Source organism: Danio aesculapii, chromosome 9, assembly GCF_903798145.1.
Source record: "Danio aesculapii chromosome 9, fDanAes4.1, whole genome shotgun sequence".
Taxonomy (NCBI): Eukaryota; Metazoa; Chordata; class Actinopteri; order Cypriniformes; family Danionidae; genus Danio; species Danio aesculapii.
Window position 1 is genome coordinate 47,982,695 of NC_079443.1, and position 27,129 is coordinate 48,009,823.

Here is a 27,129-nt window from a genome sequence, read left to right on the forward strand (position 1 = left end):
CCAGCCAGCGTCTAAGGACAATGTTATTTTGATAACCAATAATAACGTCAAATGACGTAGATTTTTGGTTGATTTTAGGTTGTTAGAATAACCTATTTAATATGTCATGAAATTGTTTACGTTATAAATATGCCTGATAAGATTTGTGAAGACCTTTTCGTCATTCACCATATACTGTAATCCAAAACACTACTATTCTAAAGTTGCTCCCATCAGGAGTCTTTGGCCCTGTTTATATATTTCTTCTTCTTCTTCTTCTTCTTCTTCTTCTTCTTCTTCTTCTTCTTCTTCTTCTTCTTATTCTTATTATTATTATTATTATTATAACTACAGTAAACTCCTTACCATGGAAGTGAATTAGGCCAGCAAAGGCTTAGAAAACAGCACTTGCATACATTTAGTAACTCTATTTACAATATTTATTTATTTGCAAAAATGTCAAAACCTCCCATTTTGTGATTACATATCCAAATAAATGAAGATCTTGACAAATTAATTGTCTTACTTCAAGCTTCTAAACAAACACCATCTCTTTTAATGTTGTTCAAACATATCCAAGAATGGATCTTGATTTTAACTTCGTTGAAAAAATGAACTGTAGTGTAAATATTTATTAAAAATGGCATGCTTTATACTAAATAAAGCATTCAGAAACTTCCATTTATTCTGTTTTCATAGTTTTGATCATTTAAATGTATAAATATAATGCAAAATATAATATATTCTCATAACATGGATGACAGTATATGTGATTGTGGCAAATTCTTACTTAAAGTTACTTTTACTCAACCAGCTATTTGTTTTTTACCGGAAATGGCACTGACCTCTCCTTAAAGATAATAAAATAATGTAAAAGAGGCATCATTGTGGAAAAAAACAAATATTTTTCAGCTTTTAGTTCCATTTGAACACAAACTTTGTCAGAATTTGCCTGGGGTATGGATAATTTCAGGCTTGACTGAATATATTGTGTCCATTGTGTCTATTAAAGTTCAAGCTCTTGCATTTTATAGCACCCGGAACATTCCTCTATCACAATCTGATGGATTTATAAGCAGTGTATATACTTGGTAAGCGTTATAATGATCATATCAATATTATATACCTTTCGGGCTATTGAAATGCCACAGTGTCTATCTTCATATTTGCATGCAGTGTGTGATAATGGCGTGACATCTGGTGAACTGTCCTGTGGTTACTGCATAATGATGATTTAATAGCTCCTCATAAACAATAATCAAAATTCCTGTCATGTACAAATAAATTTATTGCACAAGCTTAAATGAATACATAACTTTATTTAAATAAATGCTTTGTCATAACAAAAAAAAAAAGACAAAGGTTAAAAGAGTACATAAATTACAAGTTGAATAAATATTACACAGTGATATTCACTTTCTTAATAATTTGAGATTTTTTTTTTCATTTTATTGGTTTTTATTAAGAGTTCCAAATGCTGAACGTTTTTAGAGTCCTCCAGCCACTAATGGGTCTTTTTCACATGCCAGTTTAAGCCACATTTAGGTGGTCAATCATCAAGTCATTTCTCATCCACAAAATCAAAGAAAAACAATCAAGAAAACAGAAAGAAAACTGTTATGCATTCAGAGAAAGAAACAAAACACCTGTCGTTTCTACTGTAAGGTGAGTTATGAACACTGCTGTCTACCCAAGTATGAGATTCGGAATCTGATGAAAGCAGATAAGCACAAAAGCGACATGCTGCGTCCTGGCGATTGATAGTCTTTTACCTCTAATTACAAATCCCAAACGGATCAAAATCACATTTCTTTCGCATTCTCACATTGACACCCAGATTAATTCAATAACCTGGGGAAACAAGGTAAAACGTTTTTCAGCCATAGTGCATCGTCTTAGAACATTCAGGGATTTTAGGAAAACACTTTTTGATTTGTGACCAAAGCCGATGTGTGCTTGCTTATCAGATTCCGACACTGTCCATCTAAAAAAAAATCTACCGTGAAGTGTGAAGCACTGCAAAAATGAGTATTTTTGTGTAGCTTTCCAGTAAAAATGTCAAGACGTTTCAAGTCTAAATCTTTTGACTTAAGCAATTCCAGATAAAACACTTGTTTCTAAGAACATGTCTTGAATTGCGACCTTAAAATGAAAACATTTTGAAGAACTATTTTGCCAATGAAGAACTATCACCCCAAATACCTGCCTGTGAATCAGATTGGCTTGCTTTAAAAAACTAAATAATCTATCTTTTTTGTTTATCAATTGATTCCAAACCTTTTCTGTTGAACACAAAAGAAGATATTTTGAAGAATGTTGGAAACCTGTAACCTTTGACCTCCATAGTAGGAAAAACAAATGCTATGGAGGTCAAGGGTTACAGCTTTCTACAAAATCTATTCTTTTGTGTTCATCAGATGAAAGGAATTTTAAAAAATGTGACAACATAATTACATTTTTGGGGGTGAAACTATCCCTTTAGGCGTAATTATAGTCCTTGCACAAAGCAATTTATGCAGCAATTAATACGTTTCATGACTATTGTGCATCTTTTATAAGAATAGCTCAGACATTGGTGTTACCAAAGAGAAAAAAGTTAATTTTAGAACATAATTTTTGGCCATGTTATCTGATTTCTTTTTTTAAAGTTACACAATTCAAGATACAGTGCTCAGCATAATTGAGTACAGCTCATTTTGAAGATTAACATTTTAATCCATTTCTCTGTGAATATAGGCCATGTATTTTGGTGCATTTGAACAAAACAGATTTATTAAACAGATATATTTATTAAAATAATATTTTAGTCACCAAACATATTTAGAAATTAAAAGATTCAAGCTAAATATTGCAAAAGAGAAACAAATGACAACAAATTTCAACAATTTTTTCTAATATTTTTACTTCTCTTGATTTGTCCTCTTTTTAAAAGTTGTATTTGATATTTTTCTATAACGTATACATTTGGATGTTTTAGTTTTTGGAGCGTTATAGTCTGTTATCTTGTTCCAGATTTGGCTTCAGTACTGACTAATCTAATGTATATGCACAAATATAATATTGTAAAGCCTTCTATTAAAAATATGAATTTAAAAGAGAGATTTGTGAGGGGTGTACTTATATACGCTGAGCACTGTATGTTTTGACAACAACTGCCTTTACACTGACTTCAACTAACTTTATTCAACAATGATCGTACTGGAAAACAATACAAAAACACTGATTGGGATTTCTGCAGTATGTGTTGTGTGTTGTGAAGGGAGGCCCAGCACAAGATCACCGCTTGAGGCTCTCACCCGCTCTCCTTCTTCCCGGATATCACTGAGACGCAAAGCCTATTAAGAGTAGATGGAGAATAGACTGTGATTGGTTGTGTTACACTGGTAAACCCACTGAATGATGATGCGGGTCTCAGGCTTGGGCTGCGAAGCCCCTGTCAAAGGTACTCAGGCAGGGTATCTGTCCGAGGCCTGCTCCTGCTCCTATACCTGAACTGAGATTCACTTCGAGACGGCACTAAACACGTGGCAAGGTAAGGAATTAAGTGCAAGCTGCTTTTTCAAAAAAAAAATAAAATAAAATGGGGGAGGGGGCTTTCAGCATGGATCAGGACCTGGATAATGCTGATTACTGATTTTCGCCAAGCCTACTTGGCTAATTGTGCAATAACAGAGGTGGAAACACCTCCAAAACTTACTCAAGACACATGCGAAAAGTCTGGTTAACTCTCTTTTCTCTTTCATTCTCATCTCATTTTCATCCATTCCAGAGCCAATTGCATTTGCAATGGTAACATTCTGTGGACCTGTGGTTCTATTCCAGTCAGGCCCAGATGGAATCTTTGCACGTGGAATAGGAACGCCTGGCATTCAAATTCCATCGCATCATTCGCCCGCTAATTTGATTGTGCTTTCAGCTACAAATAAAAACATTTGAAATAAAAAAGCGAATACAGATAGACAGATTTCATCTGGGCCTGGTTATGATAGGTATTTGAGATGGAGATCTGGAGAGATTATGCGGTGACTACTTTTACAGCCCCCTCCCAGCAGTGAAACGATGATCATTCGGGCCCTGAAAAATAAGATCCGGACGGACCCATTGTGGCAGGGAATGGCTTCACTTGCTCTTCAAGAGCTAGCCGGTGAGTATCCCCGTGTGATGTATAGCTTGATCGAAAATACTCTCATCAGCAATTACACACATTTGCAGTCTCTGTCAAATCAATCAGCTTATTTATAAGAGAAATAACAGTAAATGAGCTAGCGCTAGCTGGAATACGGTCTCTCCCTATTGTAGCTTCGGGAGCCTCTTGATAGCTGCTTGACGTACAATGTGGTGTAACGGATTTTATCTCTAATCTGATGCTGTATTTGAACGCATTTGAGGTCCTTCGTCAACATATATATATATATATATATATATATATATATATATATATATATATATATATATATATATATATATATATATATATATATATATATATTTATATATAAAGGTTGTTTCATTCCCCTTGGCTATTGTGTAACTTTCACGTCACCATTCAAATGTATTTGCATGTAGGAAGGCACTGAGACTCACACACTGAAACTCACACTAAATGACGCTGTAGTGAAATGCACTTTCTGTTTCCGTCCTCGTGGTTCGTCAAATACAGAAACGCAAATGAAACGTGTCATGGTGCTAACCAAAAGAGCTATTGGTGAACAGTCAAAGTGGGCGGAGCTTACAGAGTGGTCTGACCTGCATTCAAATGAGCAAGTCGTCACTGCGACAGGCCAGATGGAAATATGCAAATTGATAATGCTAACACTCCTCTGCTGAGCACCTGATCGCTTTTGGTTGCTTGTTAAGGATAAGCAAACAACAACAAAAAAAAATAAAGAAAGTAAAAAAAAAAACACATTCAATAATCTAGAGTTAAAGGTAACAAACCAAGGTTACACCAATTTCAGTGAAACCGCATGGTCGAGGAACATGGCTCATAAGTGGACTGTTATTACCTCCATGAAATCAAAGGAAACAGCACATAACATAAAAGCTATTATTAAAAGAAGAAACATTATAGACAGAGAGACGTCAGTGAACGTCCGTCAAAGTTTAAACGCAAATGCTGGGAGCGTTTTAGAGTAACAGCATCTGTCTTATTTATTTATTCATTCATTCTTTTTAAACTCAGCCCACGATATCTGATACGAAAACTATTCCAGAGTGGCCTTTTCGCTTTTTTTTTTAGGCTTCTGTGTGGACGTTTTTTTTTAATTTTCGTTTTCTCTTTCAGGACCGTCCGGCTCACCCGTGTAACTCTGCGTGGCAGCGTCTGTTTACATAGGCACGGTTGGCATGTTAGGTAAGCTACAAAGTCTGAAGCCACTGAAACAGATTTGTCTAATGGGATCCTGGTTTTCACTACCTTCAGGGAGGGATATGACAAAAAAAAAATAGAAAAACAAAACTTTTCTTGAAAGCTATCACCGTATTTCATTGCTCACATGTGTGCACACACGCATACACTGAACTTGGTGAAGTTACACATTTCCAAGCAGGTTCCCCAATGAATAAGTGCTCTGACAGGACCAACAAAAAAAGCCAGATAGAGATGATTGTATCAGCAGATCTCTATCATGGGTTTTCCTTTTTTATTTGATTTTGTTTTTCCCCAATAGTAAGAGTTCCTGCTATCTCCTTTGATACCTTGACAGCAAAAGATGTAAAAGACCAAGATAGCCCTGTTAATATTCAACATGCCATATATTCTTTATATATATATTTTGGTATTTTATGTTAACTTTAAACAAAAACAGTATGGTGCTCAAACTCCAGCTTCTATAAAAATATATAATTGTACGTATATATTTTTTTGACAATTTCTTTTGTTGATGGGACTCAGCTATAGTAGGGGGCTCCTCTGATTGGCTGAGTCCAGTGAGATAGAGATGAGCGCTCTCTTAAAACGATTCCTGTTATCTCACTTTTTTTTTTGTCTGATTGTTCATATTTGTAATAGCTGTTGTAATTCTTTGTCGTTTTTGCATCAGAATCTCAAAGTGACTGGCGGGTAGACTGGTGGTACAGGACAAGGAGGTGGGCCCTAGGTCTGGTGATCAGAGTGGGTTGATTCTCACTCGTTGTTGTTGCTGTTCTCCAAATCCTTGCACTGGATGTTTCCGCCACTGTAGTCGGTGCCGGGCAGCTGCACGCCGTATTTGTCCACGCACCAGCAGATACCTCGTTTCCGGCCACGGGAAGGCTTGCACTAAAGGGTGGACAAGAGACAGAGACTCATATAATTGCAAGTACAGTTTAAAATCAGATAAAATGTCTCAACCACATGCTATGATGGTATGCATTCACAAAATAATCATGCTGTCTGTCATGTTTGCAGAAGTTTTAGTGTATATGTGAGTATTTTGCTATTTGACATAAACAGTGTAAATCGTGGGTCTTAAACTCAATTCCTGGAGGGCCGCAGCTCTGCACAGTTTTGCTCCAACCCTGATCAAACACAGCTGATCCTACTAATGAAAGTGTTCGTGACTCTTTTGAACACCTCGATTATTTGGATCAGCTGTGTTTGATTAGGGTTGGAGCAAAACTGTGTAGAGCTGCAGCCCTCCAGGAATTGAGTTTGAGACCCATGGTGTAAATGCTTGACGAGACTACTACTGTATTTTCAAGGGTGTGTTTACATGACAACCTGTCAGTAACTGTTTTTACTTCACTGCTGTACTTAAATCGATAGTTCAACCCAAAATTCTGCCATCGTTTACTCACTCTTCACTTAAGAAACAAAAGAAAACTCCTGAACAAAAAAGATTGTAGATGGCACCCATTGACTTCCATATTTTTTTTTCCTACTATAGAAGTAGAAGATGTAAATATCAACTTTGATCTAAATGGCCTTAAGAGTAAGTAAGAAAGAAAGAAGTGGTAGATGGCACCCATTGACTTTCATAGTTTTTTTCTACTACAGTAGTGTAAGATGGCGCCTATTGACTTCCATAGTTTTTTTTCTGCTAAAGAAGTGTAAGATGGCACCTATTGACTTCCATTGTATTTTTTTTCCAACTACAGAAGTGTAAGATGGCACCTATTGACTTCCATTGTTTTTTTGTTCTTACAATAAAAGTGGTAGATGGCACCTATTGACTTCCATAGTATTTTTTTCCTACTACAGAAGTGTAAGATGGCACCTCTTGACTTCCATAGTATTTTTTCCTACTTCAGAAGTGTAAGATGGCACCTATTGACTTCCATAGTATTTTTTTCCTACTTCAGAAGTGGTAGATGGCACCTATTGACTTCCATAGTATTTTTTTCCTACTACAGAAGTGTAAGATGGCACCTATTGACTTCCATAGTTTTTTTTTCCTTACTATAAAAGTGGTAGATGGCACCCATTGACTTCCATAGTATTTTTTCTACTATAGAAATTGATTTATGCCAGAAGACAGCATTCTTTGAAATTTCATCTTTTGTTTTCAACAGAAGACATAAACTCATAAAGGTTTAAAACCACATGAGGCCGAATTTGTTATTTAAAGTATATGTACTGTTTTTTATTTATTTATTTTTTGTTTTACATTACTAAAATTCAAAACAAAATAAAAAACTGCACTTTTTACTTCACTACATTTAATAAATGTATATTCTGATTTGTAACCAGCTAGATCTCACCAGTTAAAGGGATAGTTCACCCCAAAAATTTATTTACTCATTATTTACTTGCCCCCAGGAAACCTTTGAGTTTCCTTACACACCTAAGAAGATATTTTGAAGACAGCTAAAAACATGTGACCATTGACTTCCAGTTGAAACAAAAAACAAATACTATGAAACTCAATGGTTACAGGTTTTTAGATTTATTCAAAATATCTTTAGCAGAATAAAGAAACTGAAACAAGTAAAAAGTGAGTAAATAATGCCATATATATATATTTTTTTAATGAACTATCCCTTTAACCTGTTGAATTGCTTCACAAATTGCACTGAAAAATTTACTTGTGAACAGGAAATATCCGATTGCATCAGATCTCGAGTCAACAACTCAATATTTCAAGTGATCGCCATTAATTACCTCACTAATTTTACTAACTACAAGAGTCAAAATGCACAAATTCAAAATTAAACAAAAACAGGAGATCCTATCAGCATAAGTGTCTGTGACAGATGATACAAAATGGTAGTTACCAATGCTGAAGGATTTATTGCTCTAAATCACATTTATGTCACTTGTTTGTGAAGTAAAGTGCTGTAAAACAATGAGTTGTTTAAACCCACTCATAGCTGAAGTTGCAGTATCAGATAAAAAACTGAAACAGTTGCGTATTGTTGTTCTTAAATTGTTCACACATTTTACCAAGCTGTCTCTCTTTTTTTTTTTTTTTACTGTGCTATATGGTAGATTTAATTACTTTCAATTGTTTGCATACTTGAAGTAAGGAATAAATGGGAAGGGATATAAAATAAAAGACAGGCTGTGTCCAAAAGCTGTCACCTCATTTTTATTAGCTTTAGCTTTTAGCTTTAGATTCATTTATTTATTCATTCATTTTCTTTCTTTTTTCGGCTTAGTCCCTTTATTACTATTCCGGGGTCGCCACAGCGGATTGAACCGCCAACTTATCCAGCACGTTTTATGCAGCAGATGCCCTTCCAGCTGCAACCCATCACTGGGAAACATCCATACACTCTCATTCACACACATACACTACGGACAATTTAGCATACCCAATTCACCTATACCGCATGTCTTTGGACTTGTGGGGGAAACCAGAGCACCCGGAGGAAACCCAAGCAAACACGGGGAGAACATGCAAACTTCACACAGACACGCCAACTGACCTAGCCGAGGCTCATACCAGCGACCTTCTTGCTGTGAGGCAATTGTGCTACCCACTGACCCACCTAGCTTTAGATTATTTTAGCTTTAACATGAGCTTTTTTATTAGCTTAATTAGCTACCTTATATAGTAGCTCCTCCTCTTATTAAATAAACTGCCAATAGTGTTTCGTTTTTATCACAGCTCTGCCAGTGATAATGTTTGAGCTCAAGCGCATCAAATGAAAAGCAAACGACAAGTGTCTTGAAGGGGGCGGGGCATGTCACATACTACAGAGCATTTGATTGGTCAGCAGGACTGATAAGAAACTAAAGTATGAGATGATGTTAAAAAAAACTGTTGAATCACTTAGTTGGTAGTGACAAACTACCTCTTTATGTCTTTGTAATGTGAAATTTGTCACATTACAAAGCACACTTGCTCCAAATAGATAACCTTAAGACTAAAATCTAACATCTTAAAAGCTTTATTTTAATTTCATGGGTTAGTAGTTAGAAGAAACACTACATATCTGTTGGAATACATACAGTTCTATAGTCCCCATTATTGTTTGTGTTGTCAAATACACATGTATTCTTATAGGCTGAACAAGTAATGCATGGATTTTTGCTGCTTCTTCAAACTACTTAACTAATTCTTGAGGTTTCTTCAGGGGGGGGGGTCTTAATTGCTTTATGTTCAATCCACTTAAATTTGTAAAAACAATTAAGTTAAATTAATCGATTTGTGTGGGGACAACCTGAGGGAATTGTTTGGAACCCTACATTTTTTACAGTGTATGATAACCTAGACATTAAGTCTTACCTGTTTGCGCTTGAAGAATCCCTTCCTGTCACAGTTAGGCAGGTAGAGAGAAAGAGCCATGACGCGCGAGGTGTCTTTCATACTTTGAATGATTCCATCCAGCTTCCTCCTGCACGGACCCTGCGTCAGACAAACACATGCTGAGTTGCATCATTAACCTTAGTATTTAATGGCTAGCTATCATTTTACCGCAGCTGCCGCGTCACACAACTTACAAATTCAGGCTCGTGCTTGTCGATGGGAAGGGGAGAGTAGTCCAACGACCCCAGTGACCGAAGCTTCTCCTGTTGTTTCTTCTTGTCCTTGCGCACGGCAGCATGCTTCTTGGTGTTGATTACGTCTGGTTTGGGGTAAAGGGGAATTTTAGGAATCTGGTCTTCAGTCGTGTCTGGCTTCACTGTATCATCATGCTCTATTGATTCACGATCTAAGACAAAGAGAATCAAACAATACGCATTACTGCTGGAAAAAAAATGTGAACGGTCACAGGAAAAATCCTCAGCATGATGTTAAAGTGGTTGCCAGGGCATTGCTATGTTGTTTTGAATTGGTGTCATGCAGACTTTCCGAAGTGTTTTAAGTAAATCATAGAGAAAGAGAGAAAGGACAGCTGCACCACAATTAACAAAAAAAAAAGTGAGCTATTCTCCCTACGCTCTCAAAATAATATCTACATACACTATATTAGAATATTTTTATTTTTATATGTTTGGCATTTTTTATTTGATTATATCTTTCACACTGCTCAAAGATTGTAGTTTCCCATCATTAAATCCATCTAGTATGCAGTCTTTCACCTTTTGTTAGTTTGGATGATTCTAAGGGCCCACAGAGATGCTATTAGAGGCCCAACAGAATCTCAACCCAACCCCTCCAAACCCCAACTCTTCACTTTCGTCCACTAGGGGAGGAAAAGTTAGGACGATTCTAAAGACTCACTGTGTTTTGGGGCCCCCAGAGATACTTTTAGGGGCCCACCAGAACTTCAACCCATCTCCATCAAACCCTAGTTCTTTCATTTTGTCCGCTTGGGGGAGAAAGTAGGACGATTCTAAGGGCTCACTGTGTTTTTGGGCCCCCAGAGATACTATTAGGGGCCCAACAGAACCTCAACCCATCCCCACCAAACCCCAGCTCTTCACTTTCGTCCGCTTGGCGAGGAAAAGTTAGGACGATTTTAAGGGCCCACAGCATTTTTGGGCACCCAGAGATACTACTAGGGGCCCACCAGAACCTCAACCCATCTCCACCAAACCCCAGTTCTTCCATTTTGTCCGCTTGAGGGGGAAAGTAGGACTATTCTAAGGGCCCACAGCGTTTTTGGGTCTCCAGAGATACTATTGGGGCCCAACAGAACCTTAACCCATCTCCACTAAACCCCAGCTCTTCACTTTTGGCTGCTAGGAAGAGGAAAGTTAGGACGGTTATAAGGGCTCTCTGTGTTTTTGGGCCCCCAGAGATACTATTAGGGGCTCACCAGAACCTCAACCCATCTCCACCAAACCCCAGCTCTTCACTTTCGTCCGCTTGGGGGGGAAAGTTAGGACGACTCTAAGGGCTCTAAGCAGGATAAGTTTAGGCTTACGGTTAGGTTTATGCACTTCTACGTGATTGTTATTCTCCTCTGGTTTTAGGAATAATTTAGAGTTATGGTTGCATTTAGGGGTAGTGAATTAGTATGGATTACATTTTTGAACAAAAATTATGTTCCAGGATCAACATAGATGTTAATCTAGAATCGCATTGTACTTGGCAAAATCATGACATGCAGTTACATATATGACATACATGTCGTTTGGAGTTATCTGTCATATATGTAACATAAATGTAATGCAAAATTGTCCATGTACATAAATTTGTTTCAATCATTGGAATTACAAATATGTACATATATGTTCAAATATATTAGCTATATACAGTAGTCAACATTTGAAGTGGATCATCACTTTTCATCAAAGTTGTCCTAAAACTATTGAATAACACCCATTCTTGTCCTAGGAAAATTTTCATTCATTCATTCATTTTCCTCCAGCTTAGTCCCTTATTTATCAGAGGCTTCCCTTCCAGCCGCAACCTAGTAGTGGGAAAAGGAAAAACATGTTTGTTTCACTTTGAAAGTTGACTACAGTGTATAAGATTATCATTTGTTGGTTTAGTTCATCGCTTAACACCATAACTGGGACATTTTAATAAATATTGGTAAAATAAATAAGAAAATAATACTTTTAAGCAAAAAGTTGAGCACTCGATGAATAGTAATTAATGACTTTTAATTAAAATTCCATGATGCTTGACTTTAACACAGTTCAAAAAGACTTGTCTTCAAGATATTTACACATCCTGGTTGCTAATGAGTGTCCATGGTGTAAACATGGAAGCAACTGTTTTTCCACCAAATGTTTCCAATGCATTTGTTTGCAAAGGGTGGCAGGAACAACAGCTGATGTCAACCCCCTATACCTAACCTATCTCACCCTATACAAATGCCCAATCTACTGAGGTTATGCTTGACTAAACAGAGATTCGGGTTTAAATCAGTATATTAAACGAATTTAGGTGTGCAGCCTGAAAGTTGAATGCACCACTTTTTGTCCACAGCCAAAAAAGTCTTTTGCTTCCATTGTAGAGCATATGCATGACTACGGGAGTTTGGAGTGAGAACAGAAACAGCTTTTCAAAGGATCCTTAACAGCTCAGGGCTGCACTTGAAGATCTTTGAAGTCACAATAACCATAACACCATGACAACCACAAGCTTTTTCTGGAAGAATCTCGAGAGGTAGATGACTTTTGACGTGTGACTGGGGGAAATGTGTAGAGGCCACAGAACAAGGAATTGAAGCACATACTGTACTGTATAGTCTGATCACAGGATACAGGCGTATAAACTGTCTTTCCACTGAAGTCAAATGCTGTTGGACAAAGCTGAGCTTCATAAAACTGAACACTTGAACCATGCAGAGGGAAGCCAAACATAGTACATCCAGAGGAGATTAACAGATCATTAACACTAAGCATACAATGTTGAGCTATATAATCACATCGACATTTAGTTACCCAAACCAGTAGAATCATTTAATAAAATATTATTTAGTTTTTTTTTTTGCAACTGTTTTTATTATGATATGGTCCAATTTGTTATCTTTAGTTGACTTGAACTAGCAGATATACTTCAAAAGCATTTTTAAAGGGTAATTCATCCCAAAATGAAAGTTCAGTTAACCTTTAATTGTCCTAAACATGTTTTAGTTAAACATTTTTACAGCTTAACAAGCATATAAATATTTAAATATTGAAGATTGTTGGAAACTGGTAGCCATTAACTATGAAAAAAAAGGTCTGGGACCAATTGAAGGTAAGAAAATACTTATTTCTGCGTGAACTGCACATTTTACTAGTTAATTTTAGTTTCAACATTTAGTATTACGTTATTAACGATCCTAACCGAACCAAAAAATAAAACTGAAATGGCCCCACAACGTGAACTGTTATACTTTCAAAGCATAGCAAGGTATTTCATTTTAGTTTAGCCAGATCAGCTGACTGCACTAAAAGGAAGCATGTGAAGCCAGTGTATGAGGTTAATGAAGTTATCAAGTTTAATTATTGCTATTATTAGAGTAAAATTGGATCTAGTGTTCCTTAACATTGCTGGTGCCGCACAACACGTCCTGCTTGCAAACTGAACCAAACTCGAGAGAGAAAGTGATTGTGCGTGTAAATATAACAAAGTTGATTAGTTTAGTAGACACAGTGACACATTTCTGTTATATTTAAATAACACGTTATTTAAATGTATAGTGTTATATTGCCCCGAAAAAGCTGTGATTGATTTTATTGTTAAACAGTGTAGGGTAAGCTACTTGAAAAATGTAGTGAGCTAAGCTATTAGCTACTCTACTTAAAATGTAGTTTAACTACACTAGAAGCTACCCTCTTGTAAATGTAGCAAGCTAAGCTAAAAGCTACTTGGCAAAATTACCTTAGCTATATCTAAGATATTTTTGCAATTTTCATTTTTAAATCGAAGCAACTTAAATCCAAGTCAATCATATCTTAGTGATCGATAAAACTGTCTATGAATCATATGAGGCAGAATTCAGTTCAGTTATTCACTGCAAATAATATGCTGTTCTAAACAGAAACAAATTATAGTATATAACAGCTTAAACAAAAAATCCCTTGAACGTTACAAGTTTAAAATACTATAGTAATTTATAGTAAAGGGTAATGTTTAAGAATGAGCATTATATTGTATATATATTTACAACTCTTCATTCATGAATTACACTACATAATATAGAATCATTAGTAATTATCATGAACTAATAGTAATTACCATAGTATACTTTAGCCTTTACTACAGTAAACTATATATACTCCTCTCCCTCAGTCATCTTTCCATCAAGCAAATTTCTCGTGTTAGCCTAATTGGTTGGCGACATCACTGACCAGAGCGAGAGGTGACAGTAACGCGCCAAAAAGTTTGTTGTCAACAACTGTAAAACAGGAAGAAGAAGAAATCATCATTCTCGCCCTCATATGGATTTACTTTCATCAACTAGGCACCGGCTTCAAAGCTCCGTAAATGCCAGCACCTTCACTTATTGTTCCGCGACCGGTAAAAGTAGCTTGTGTGGATGCTACTGCGCGACTCGACTAATAACATAGCTTCGCTACTGAAAAGCTAAAGAAAGTTAGCGACGCCACTGAGAAATGTAGTTAAGCTAGTAGCGTCACTACTTGTGGCGCGCTACTGCCCAACACTGTTGTTTAACATATTTTTATAGCTGTACAACAGCAGATTTCGCACTTTGAATATACACAGCTTACTTTCCATAAGTTGCTGACATACCACGTTTAATTTGTGGTTAGCTTATAAAATTGCATTAATGGGAGCATTAAAAATGTTCTTTGGAAAAGTAACTCAAATGACTTTTAACAGTAATGCATTACTTTTTGGTGTAAGTAATCAATAAAGTAATCGAGTTACTTTTTAAATGAAGTAACAAGTAACTGTAACTAGTTAATATTTTTCAGTAACTAGCACAACACATGTTACTTACTAAGCAAATACCATTACTTGCTGAACATGGTAAGGATTTGACGCTACATAAGTAGTCTGATATGATAATATTAATCTAAAGATATGATCTTATGGTTGCTATTGCATCTATAGTTGAGAATCAGACAGAATGGACGTGAACATACGGAGTCGGGCCTGAACGTCGAGCCAAGTATTTTGGTCATACAGCCAAGAGGGCATTATCAGACAGCTGAGGCCGCCAGCAGAAATGATTGAGATAACTGCCCTCACAGTCCCCCTGAGCTCCAGTGCTTCACATGGCTGTGGACTGGAGCAGGGTGTTCTGGAGCGGGCCCGGTGGTGAAAGAGTCTGTCTGACCTGGAGACGCATGGGGCGGGTGCCTGGTCATTACAGGAATTGGTTTCCTGGCTTCTGAAGTTACAATCAGAGCATGGTGCTGTGTCTTTGAAATCAATCCCGCAACCCATGACTTGGCAGACTGAAATTTCTGTACAGATTTCCCCGCAGGTTTGCACTACCGAAGCCGCCGAATTTGAGATCGCCTCATGGAAATAGAGCAAGATTTACATGGCTTTGGAAATGGAGAAGCGAACGGGAGGGTGCTCCTTGCGCATGAGCGCGTTTACGAAATCAACAATACAATAGTTTGCAAAGCCATTCGATTCCGCTGCCTGCTTTTTTTTTTTTGCAGCGTGAGGACCGAAATCACTTTTTCCATGCTCGTGGTCCCCGGCTTGTAAAGGTTTAGCGGGTCTGTGTTTAACATCTGACACACAGCCAAGATCCTGGAGCATGGCCAAACCAGACGTATCACGTGTAGCCCGTCTATTCAAATGAGCTTTGGAAAGAATGCCGAAGAGGTATTGGTGTCTCTCTCTCCTCTTGGTCTTGCAAAACTTTTCATTAAGATAAAGGGACTCGAGCCTTGCCAAAGGAGATGCATCTGATAGGGCTCTGCTTAATAATTTACACATGTGCTGGGCAATTATATTTCATGAATATCTACGCTTTCTTACAGCTTGGGGGCTAATGATGAAAGCAGATCCACGTTAGAGTTGTGATGTTTGATTCTGACAGATTGAAGGTGCTTATAAGATCCCAAACCTTGTATTTTTCATTAGCATGCACGGTTGGAATTGGGTCTTGCTGTTTGTTAAATATTCAGACTAGCTCTGCCTTTCTTGAAGCAGGCCACTTGTCTTTGTCTTGCTTTCATTGTCACAGACCGACCATGGCATCCCTGGCAAGATTCCAACGCTAAATATTTAAAGCCTGGACCGTGTCCACAACATGTTTAGAGTGCTGCAGCAGAGAAGCATGCAGGATTACCAAAAAAACCCACAAGTAAACGCATCTGTGTAGGGCTACATGATATTGGACAAATCTGATATTGCGATATTTTATTTTTCTGCGATTATAAATACAATTTGATGGTTTCCTGGGGAGCCTAACATTATTCAGGTACAGAAATGTAATAATCACAATGCAAAAAATGCTTTTTTTACTTTGCTTAGTCTTCTTTCTAGTCCAAATATCTAAAACATCTTAGATCAAGTAAAAATATTAGAAAATAAGAAGAATTAAGAAAGAAAGAAGTCAAATTAAGCGGAGAAAGTAAAATAATCTAGTTTTTGCTTTTGAAATGAAGATATTTGGACTAGAAACAAGACAAAAATTCTAAATAAGATTTTTTTTTCATAAATTGTACATATTCCATATAAATACAGTATTTAATATAATTCTGTGGCTCCTGGTCAACTATAATTCAGACTCAACATTGCATATCTTGACTATTGAGGGTGTCATATCTTGACCATTGTGATATTGATGCTGAAACGATATATATTTTGCAGGCCTACATCTCTGTACCCTAATGTTCAGTGTTGGGCAGTAGCACGCTACAAGTTGTGACACTACTAGCTTAACTAGTGGGGTGGTAGCGTCGCTACTTTCTAAATCAAATAACTTTTTAGTAGTGAATCTTTTTTTTTAGTCAAGTAGCTCAGTAGTGTCCACACAAGCTACATTTACCGATCGCAAATCAATAAGTGACGGCACCAACATTCACAGAGCTGTGAGGCTGGTGTCTAGATGATAGAAGTAAATCCATATGATGGTGGGAATGATGATTTCTTTATCTTTCTGTTTTTATGGTGGTCGACAACCAACTTTTTGGTGCGTTACTCCCCCCTCTCGCTAAGGTCGGTAACATAGCCAACTAATTTGGCTAAAGCCTACTTTCCACTGCACACAAGGTTTGGACATGACTGTCGGAATATGCCCCCTTGTGGCTGTCGCACAGAATTTTCAGTTTCGTCGTGCACCATGGGAGAGAAGCTTTTCTCGCAGGGTCCAAAATAAAAGAGTGCAAAAGCAACAGCCTTTACGCCCCAGCGCTTCTGATTCACTTTAAATGGGTGATGTCAAGTGTGGCCGAAGTTCAATGTGGATCCATCGGTGTTGCCCACTGCAAAAGTTGGGAAATTCTCAACTTTTCAAGCGCCAACAGAAGCGTCAGCCAATCAGATCGCTTCATGCAAATACCCCAGCTCAGATAGTAGCAGATTGCAGACTAATTTCATTGGCTGACGCTGCTGTGAACAATCGCGTCAGCCCCAACTTAAGACATGGGCTCGGTCAAGCATTGGCGCTGAAGCCCCTGTGTAAATGCACGGTTATTCTCCATGCATTCACCATGGTTGAATGAATGAACACTAAAAACTCATAGACAGCTAAAAATTTTAAAGGGAATGTGGAGACAATATTAAAAACAATAATATTTCTTATTACTCATTTAAGAATAGAATTTTTTTAATATAGACTTTTTCTGATTCTAAAAATAACAATAAAAACTACTATTTCTCATCTCGTGCGCACGGACCTGCTTGGACAACACTGGAATACATCAGATCCGGTCGGCCAGTTGTTTACGTTCTTGTCGCAGGAGTTCAAATATTTATATCTGCAGCTCAAATCGGATCCGAATTTTCCACATACGGAGATGATCGGAACTCCACGCAGCTCCCGTACTACTCTCTATTGGAAATTAATGACCTCTGGTCTGTCACTTGCAATTTGTCATGTGCAATGGAAAGGCAGCTTGACACAAGAAATTTGCTTGATAGAAAGGTGACTAAGGGAGAGGAGTTATTTCTGAAGCAGGATTCCTCCTGACTATACCTCGAGAGGTAGATGTTAAGATGCAATAACATTAATTCTGATGGCATGGTCAAAAAATTGTAATTTATAGTAAGTACCATAATGTTTTTGAGCTACACAAATTAATTTGTTGTAGTACTTTTTATTGTTTATATAATGCTTATATATAATATATTAATATAATGGATATTTCTAAATACTTTCATTTACTATAGTATTTTAAATGTTTAACACCTGATTTCATTGGATTTTTTATTTAAGCTGTTTTATTATTTGCAGTGAATAACTGAACTGAATTCTGCCTTAAATGTTTCATTGACAGTTTTATTGATCACTAAGATATGATTGACTTGGATTTAAGTTGCTTCGGTTTAAAAATGAAAATTGCAAAAATATCTTAGATATAGCTAAGCTAATTTTGCCAAGTAGCTTTTAGCTTAGCTTGCTACATTTCCCAGAGGGTAGCATTTAGTGTAGTTAAGCTACATTTTAAGTTTAGTAGCTAATAGCTTAGCTCACTACATTTTTCAAGTAGCTTACCCAACACTGCTAATGCTGGGGTAATGGCCAACAACAAAGATACATCAACAGCAAAACTTGGCTCCTTTGGGATAAAAGTTTCCATGTTGCAATACACTATCGGTTACAACCAAGAAAGCCATCATCTAACTTGCTATTCAAACAAGTCCCCTGTAATTCAGGACAATGCAAAGTGATGACACCTGTCGATGCCCTTCAGGCTGAAAGCACATGTGTGCACCTCTTCATCTCCTGACCGTGTCTCATGTCATCAACACTCCGAAACATGAACTCAGGAGGTGCTCTTCAGGACATCAATGGATCACTCCCAGTCGCTGATTTCAATTAGTTTAGACAATGAGGAAGAGAGCGATACTGTCTGTAAGCTCGAGCCATCTTTCCACCAAAAGCATCAACATCCAATCTCTTCCAGATCTTCTTCCTCTTCCTAAACTTCTTTTAATTTACAGTACACATATGTGAGTCCAAAGTGGACATTGTTAATACTGAATAGGTTACAAAACATCCATGCATTGTGGGGTATATTGAAGATCGGAGGTTTTACACTGTAGAAAGTTAGGGCTGGGCAGTAAACAGATTTTGCCAGACAATTTAAACTGTGGAAGATGTATTTGCATAGGAAGGACTGCTTTACATTATTTACACATGGGAGCGAGAAAGAAACATGCAGTAATGTGGAAAAATGTGTCCAAACAAGTTGAGGAGTTTCTTTTTATATGAAAGGATGTAATGTGGAGAGGATTTTAAGGGTTTGTTTGCAGCTCAGAATGATAACTACCTAATGTATTATCAGCAAGTAATAGAGCATATTTTATATATACAGTAGTCAACATTTGAAGTGGATCAAAACCAGAGTTGTCCTAAAACTAATCAGCAACACCTATTCTTCCCTTAGGACAAATTTGAAAAACGTTTTTCATCCGTTTGACTACTTTAAACTCTTTTAGACTGTTTTGCGACACATAATTCAAGGCTGTAACTACCCTTTGTATGTTTAGTAGGTAAAATAACACATTTTGAGTGTTATATAATGAGAAAATACGAACAAAAATATTCAAATAATAATTTTGACATACACTTAGGATTTTTTATTATTAATAATCTTGTTTGCATGTTAAAAAAAGTTAAGAAAATTGCACCAAATAAGATCAAATTCATCATTGATTTGCACTAAACTCTCTAGATTATCCTAACAAGGCTTTTATAGCAGGGTTGTATAGTATGAAAGCCATTTGTGTGCATATTGTAAGTGTTGTATGAGGCAAGATGCATGATTTCATTTGAATAGTCATTTTGTTGGCATCTAGATTATCCAATGATAGAAGTATAGTATAATAATCTTGTTTGCATGTAAAAAAGTAAAGAAAATTGAACCAAATAAGATTAAATTTCTCATTGATTTGCACAAAACTCTCTAGATTATCCTAACAAAGCTTTTATAGCAGGGTTATATAGTATGGAAGCCATTTGTGTGCATATTGTAAATGTTGTATGATGTAGGATGCATGATGTCATTTGAAAAGTTATTTTGTTGGCATCTAGGTTATTCAACAATAGAACTATAGTATTGTATATTGTAACATGATATTGCATTGAAAATCAAGCAAGATTTAAAGTTACTCGTCTTAGTCATTTCGCCCTATTACTGTACAGCACAGTAGTAAGATGACTTTGTATGTGCACACTGTTTGTGTGTTGTTCTGAGAAAGAGTATATTAATCAACCATCTATCCCAATCCAAAATTGAGGGTTTAAAAGGATAGTTTACACAAAACTGCACATTCTGTCATAATTTACTGACAGTGTAGGGCAAGCTACTTGAAAAATGTAGTGAGCTAAGCAAGTAGCTACTCTACCTGAAATGTAGCTTAACTGCACTAAAAGCTACCCTCTGAGAAATGTAGCAAGTCAAGTTAAAAGCTACTTAGCAAAAGTAGCTTAGCTACATATAAGCATTTTTAAATCGAAGCAACTTAAATTCAGGTCAATCACATCTAAGTGATCAATAAAACTGGCAATGAAACATAGGAGGCAGAATATATATATATATATATATATATATATATATATATATATATATATATATATATATATATATATATATATATATATATATATCAGGGCTTTCCACACATAGACTTTATTAACGGCCGCCCAAGTATTTAATGACACTTTTTTTTTTTACTGTAATTAACATCCTTTACATTTTTTTGTATCCGCCTAATAACCGTCCGCAATCGTTTAAGCAGTGGAAAATTTTCTCTCGTTTACTCGTTTTGTTCTGTGTGCGCGAGACCTGTCTAAACTCCCACAGACAGTCACATGCTCTGCAGACCCACAGCTGCGCGGCTGCGTGCCACGAGAACGAGACAAACATAATTTTTTTTTTATCTTAACGACTCTATATACGTGAAGAGAATGAAATCACTGGTCTAAACCGGCTGTAAAATGTATGTATATCATTAGTAATTGTTTGCTTTATTTAAATAATCTACAGGTTTTAATAATCTTGTAATTTTGATAATTTTTAGAGATATTGTGTGTTTTTATTTCCTTTTCTTCATTTATTTCTCATTTGTTGATTATTTTATTAATTTGATGATGTCAATATATTACATAGGCTATTTTATATACATATCTAAAATGTTTTGGCTTATAAGTTTGCTTGTAACTTGAAAGAGTGAGAGAAGCAGACTTAACCTGTAAGTGGGTGCAGATGGCTACTGTATAGCATAAATGTAAGATAAATTGTGGATGTCTTTTTTTTTTTACTTTAACCAACTAAAAAGAAACAGTGCATAATAAAATAAATTATTGTTAAAAATGTAATTATATATTGTTTGTCGCATATAGTTAACTAATTTTGTGATATGGGTAAATGGTGTGTTTCAATTCGACTACCGCAAGTATATTTCAAACCTGTGGGAAGCACTGTATATACATATCTGTCATATGGATTTACATTCATTGGCTAGACACCGGCCTAACAGCTCTGTGAAAGTCGGTGCTGTCACTTATTGATCCACGATCGGTAAATATAGCTTATGTGGACGCTACTGCGCTACTTAACTAAAAAATAGCTACACTACTGAAAAGCTATTTGATTTAGAAAATAGCGATGCTACTGAGAAATGTAGTTAAGCTAGTAGCTTCACTACTTGTAGTGATGCTACTGCCCAACACTGTTTACCGGCTATTCGAGTAGGGTCTGTCTGCGGACTGCAAGACAGGGGCGTTACATGAAGGTGCCTTAGGGGCATAACTTGTAGTATGTTAGAGGTGTAATTTGAAGTTATGGAGCCATGTTAAAATTATGTTGGCAGCAAGATGGCGCTGTACATCAGTTATTAACATTTACACCTACCCAAACTCTAAACCCAACCATCAGTTATTGACATCTTCACCTTCATTTAACCTAAACCCAACCATCACAGTCATTAACGTCTACACCTTTCCTAAAACTAAACCCAACCGTCATAGTAATTAATGTGTACACCTACCCCAACCCTTAACCCAACCATCACAGTTATTAACGTCTACACCCTCCCTAAACCTAAACCCAACCATCACAGTCATTAACGTCTACGCCTTTCCTAAAACTAAACCCAACCATCATAGTTATTAATGTCTACACCTACCCCCAACCCTTAACCCAAGCATCACAGTTATTAACGTCTACACCTTACCTAAACCTAAACCCAGCCATCATAATTATTAACGTATAGCCATGAGTTGTGTAGGCTTTCACACTTAACACGCTCACCATTGTACTGTTATTTGCAACCACATAGGGGCGATGCCGAATAGGCTAACTATCATGTCAAACAGACGAAGCAGTCAACGAGTGGAGTTGCTAAATTAATGAATATAATAATATATCAAATGACTTGTGGATAAATTTCGAGAAAACTCATGAAAACATTTGGTGAAAATGTTCTCTGGTAAGTATTTCCACTATCTTGCCAACAACATCTCGTTGGTTCAATGGGATCTCGGATAACTGCAAGTTACGCCTCTAACTTACTACAATTTACGCCCCTTCATCTTACGCCCCCATTTTGCAGTCCGCAGACAGATACACTTAGACTAATCCCTTGACACAAACCTGTTTGAGTTTCTTTCAACTGTCGAACACAAAATTCTATATTTTTTGAAGGATATTGGAAAGTGGTAACCATCGACATCCATAGTATTTGTTTTCCTACTTCGGACGTCAGTGTTTTTCAGGTTTACAACTACTTGACACAGAGCAAATAGTGACAAAATGTTCATTTTTGGGTGAACTATATCTCTTTAAGCCTCAAATAGGCCTTTCTGTAACTGTAGCAGAACAACTGCAAAGTAACGATTTTGTTCTGTCTCTTATCTGTCTGGAGAATCCTGCAGGGCACAAAATTTGAGGCTGCACTTTGGAACCACATCTGAACCTGTGCTGCAGGCAAGAAATTAGGCACCTTTTGTTCTCCTTCCCTGAAGAAACGTGACACTGCGGCTCCCCCTCCACCGCCCCGGAGCACATGACAGGAGGTTTCAACAGGTCGGCGTCTTCTGCTGAACCACATGGTCTGCTTACAGTCTGTGTGTTTAATTTTCCAAACGCGAGTCGTAAACCCATAGATTAAATAGATTGTTTTTGTGCGTTCGCTGTTTTGGTCAGCCTAACATGTGTTCCTATTTAAGCAGGGCCCAGCGTGAGGATGTCGCAGGCCAGGAATCACATTTCTGACAGAGATGAGACTACTGTGCGAGCTGATTTCCTTCACAGCTGTTACTCGCTAGCTTTCCAGGTGCCAATGACAAATACACGCGGGACAGATTGCTGTTAAACTTTACTGGAAGAAGTCATTCAAGCATGCCAAATAGGTTCCCTGCTTGCATACCTCTGCAAAGGATGACTGGGCATTTGATATATGAGCGCTGTAGACTGTTGGTTTGGGATTATGCTGCAAATAAAGTACACAAGGTCTAAAAAGTGGGAATCTCTTTTCGGGTTGCTGTATATCTTTCAATGTCAGTCTGATGTTGCAAGCAAGTATATGTTTCTGAGTTTGGCCTGTGGCGCAATATAAAAGTGAGATGGCAGACAGGCAAGAGAAGAACAACTGCGTTCCATTCATTTGTAATCGTTGTTTAGTTATGGCTGTTTCTCTAGCCGGTAAACAAAGCACATAAATTAACGGAACGCAACAGCCAAGCTTTTTTGGCACAGTTCTTTGGGTTTGTTTATTTGTACACACTTCGATTCAGACCTGCAATTGTTGAAGGCGAAAAGCCTGTAGTCATATCTGTTGGCAGCAGTGTCCAAATTTCAAACAGCATGTCCGAGCAGAAAGTCTCCCTTGAGATCATTGGCAAATCTGCAGAATTTGCCAATACTGGAGCTAAATGACAATCTGGCGTCACCTATTGTACTTGGCTCGAAATGTTGAATCTTTAAACCTTGAGTGCCAGAATTCAAGCCAATGAAGGTATTTCAATGTTATGTTTGTAGAACTGTGCGTATTGAGGGAATAAAAATGGATCTGGAGGACACCGAGCCAAAAGTCTCTGAATCCTAATGCGGGCAAGGACGCTTGACCTCTCTCCCTCTTTCTCTCCCTCTCTCTGTCTGTCCTGCCCAGCTAGTAAAATCACGCTGAAACCGAATACCACGGGAGGCTAGAAGCGTCCCTCTAAATTCATCCCCATGCTTGACGAACAGCTCTTGATAGATTGGCTCCACAGACATTCTGCTGAATCACAAGGGCTCGACTGTGTGCCCACTGCAATCACCGAAGGGGTAAACCAGCAACCGCACTCATCAGAGACCTTCAGATTGAAACAAACAGGTTTCTGACGTGCACCTGTGTGTGAGGGGGTTGTATTTGTGTACAAATGTTCATGGTGGAAACCCATGGGTGATTTCAAAGTTTAATACGTGAAGTCTAAAAGACTGAACACTCATATGTTGCTTTTATTCCTGTAGCTCAACTAGTAGAGCACTGAGCTGTGAACCCTGAAGCTGAGAGTTCGAATCCCAGGGAAAGCATGAATAGAAGCATCTGTCAAATGCATACATGTAAATAAACCCGCACGATGTGCACAATTTCTCTTCGCAAAGTGTGATATTTGCACACAGGTAGAGTTGTCGACCCAGAACGGCCACCCTCCCTCCTCTTGGATTTAATCTTTGAACGGTAATCCGACTCTCAACACCACCCACAGACTTAGACCTAAATTCAGAGCAACCTAGAATCTCAATCAAGAATATCATGAGGCGTGGGTACACCATACAATGATGAGAGGTGTGATCATAACAATGGAGGAGTCGCTGATGTCAATACATCACCACAGCCAAATCAAACAATAACTATACACACACATGCTAAAAAAAAACTGTTTTGAGTTATCTTTGTTGAGGCGTCTTTACAGAGTTCTGGGCTGCATAAATTATGCAGTTCTGGTGAGTCTGATGCTGCTTTGCGTCTGTGCAAATGAAAAGAGGCATCAGAGCAGCTTTAAACAGTGCCATGATTGACTATTTCTTGAAAGTCACTATTATAGGTTAATGCTTTTATTCATAAACATGTTTGTCCATGTTATGATTGCAGTTTCTACTTTAGATGAAGGAAATATCAGATGGCAATATAATTATGCATTGATTTATCAGTGTATTGCATTTGTACATTGTATTTATTGTATATATTGTATATGCCTACTTTTGCCATTATATAGTATACTCCAGGTAATTCCAACGCAATACCATGGTGCTACAATGTTAAATAACAAAAGGTGGTAGCTCTGAGCCCAATTGTATGCCCAAAACAGTGCATTTTCAATAGCAATCGTGCTTGTAATAATAATGGTTTTGAATAAAACAACAAACAATCTACATCCAAATATTAAAACATAAGTGGTGCAAGAATAGTACTTGCACAATGTTTCCACGAATACCATGGTACATTCCCAGTAAACGCGGTGCTCCCGCTGCATTGTAGCCAACCTCTTGGATGGCTTTGGAAATCGTTTGTTAATAATTGGCTTTGGATGAAACATAAACAGGCTTTGCTAATCCTTGCGCTGGAATATGATGAAAAAAGCAGGGAGCTGCGCAGACCGGCCACAACACAGAAAAGCTCATGCAGAAACATGCGCACGCCATAAAACTGGATCAGCGCAAGCCACAAAGTTCTCACCAGATACACGATCTCAACGCAACAATGCTTCCGTGCAACAAAGGCGCACTGCTTTCCAGTCAACTTACCAATGGGTGGATGCGGTGGTTTGTATCCCTTCTCGTTCGTACACACTCCCCTGCCGTGCAGCAGGGCGTGAAGCGGCTTCTCCTCGCCGTTGCGCGGCAGGCAGCGCAGCCCGTGTGTGCATGTACCGGTGTACACCCCGCACGCCTGTCCCTCCGCCAGAGCGCAAGTATAGCAGCAGCCGCAGCCGGGCTCCTTCACTAGCTGACAACCCACCGGGACCGGAGGACACATGGAGAGCGCTTTCTGATCGCACGGCTCGCACGGCACATAAGAGCCTCCGCTGATGGATAAAACCGTGAGAAATGTACCCAGCACAAGAAGAGCCATACTGCGTGTCAAAGTGAATGAGGTCCGATGGAAAAAAGAAGCAAGAACTAGATATGAGAGCGCATGGACGTCTGGCTTAGATTCGATTTAAAGTCCGCATGCAAAGTGAAAACACAGGTTGGGGTGTTAAAAATGAGAAAATAAAAATAGTCTCTTTAAAAAAGTATGATGATGATAACGATGATGATGATGTTGATGATGATGATGAAAAAGAATCCGGTGGATTTTTATATAAATATATATTTTTAAAAAAGATTCACTTGGGTATTCTCCAATAGTCCAGTTTATGCACAAGTTGTTGCGCACTGAAATTCTGGACTTTCCGTTTCCAAAACACTTTCCCCTCTGGAAGTTTTCTGAGCGGACTGATCAACTTCACAGCAGTGCTTGCCTTTTTAAAAACAGCCAAACCCAAACCCCTAACTATGAATAAGCCAAACAGCGGTGAAGGGAGGCGCACTTGCCAGATCGTGGCGCAGCGCCAGCGCCTTTTTTCCCCCCTCGGCAATAGGATCAGTCTTTTACGCAGAGATGCCAAGAGCGCAGAGCAAAACACAAATCCATGCAAAATCGAAGATATGCTCCTCTGAGATCTTCCGTGCACTTTGCGGTTGGTATAGCGTCAGGTTTGTGCACGGCTTTCCAACAGATTCCGCGTCAGATGGAAACAAGTATGTGACAAGATAAAGTCGCTCGCTCACACATGCATTATGAAGAGTACACACAAAAGAGCACGATTAGGATCGCTCTGCTGATATAGGCACCACCCGTATATTAGTGCGCGCAGAGAACATGTATGAGTAAGGGAGACTGGGCTGCGTTTCGGTTCACCGTCTGCTGTAACTCCGTGTCGCTTTGCTCTTTGCGTCTCAAACTTTGACACGATATCCTCACTTTAGTCTTTTACACATTAAAACAGTTATAAAATCCAGTAGTTATCCATAAACTGCCCTCTTTAGTGTCAAGTACAAAGTGTGCTTGTGTTGGTGCCATACGAACGATTATGCTATGCTTAAATCTCAACTACATTCTCATTTTAAAGATTTTAACCGACAATACTAAACACGCGAGACATATATTCGATCCTAATAACACATCTCGATATTTTTAAACTCGTTCGTGTTCAATACAAAGAAATATCCATGTCAGATGTAACCCATGTAGCCAACGTCTTCTCATAACA

General features: G+C 37.8%; 1 protein-coding gene across 2 annotated transcripts; it reads right to left on the reverse strand.

Moving 5' to 3' along the window:
* Positions 1–5,714: 5,714 nt before the first annotated feature.
* On the reverse strand, positions 5,715–26,579 carry igfbp5b (insulin-like growth factor binding protein 5b). 2 transcript variants are annotated; one of them, XM_056465900.1, is made up of 4 exons: positions 25,619–26,579; positions 9,845–9,969; positions 9,630–9,749; positions 5,715–6,238 (listed from the first exon to the last, which is right to left on the reverse strand). In XM_056465900.1, exons 1-4 carry the CDS (start codon positions 25,944–25,946, stop codon positions 6,104–6,106), a joined length of 708 nt encoding a protein of 235 aa, XP_056321875.1. In that variant the 5' UTR covers positions 25,947–26,579; the 3' UTR covers positions 5,715–6,103. The 2 variants fall into 2 exon arrangements, with proteins under 2 accessions (XP_056321875.1, XP_056321874.1); XM_056465899.1 differs by having other exon boundaries at positions 9,845–10,056; positions 25,619–26,567.
* Between the last annotated feature and the right edge of the window lie 550 nt (positions 26,580–27,129).

Excerpts from the sequence above, each read along its gene's own strand:
- igfbp5b (XM_056465899.1), bottom strand. The coding sequence starts at position 25,946 with ATGGCTCTTCTTGTGCTGGGTACATTTCTCACGGTTTTATCCATCAGC. Across the intron at positions 10,057-25,618 it reads ACCACCGCATCCACCCATTG|ATCGTGAATCAATAGAGCAT; the intron begins GTAAGTTGACTG and ends TCTTTGTCTTAG. Across the intron at positions 6,239-9,629 it reads GATTCTTCAAGCGCAAACAG|TGCAAGCCTTCCCGTGGCCG; the intron begins GTAAGACTTAAT and ends TCCACCCTTTAG.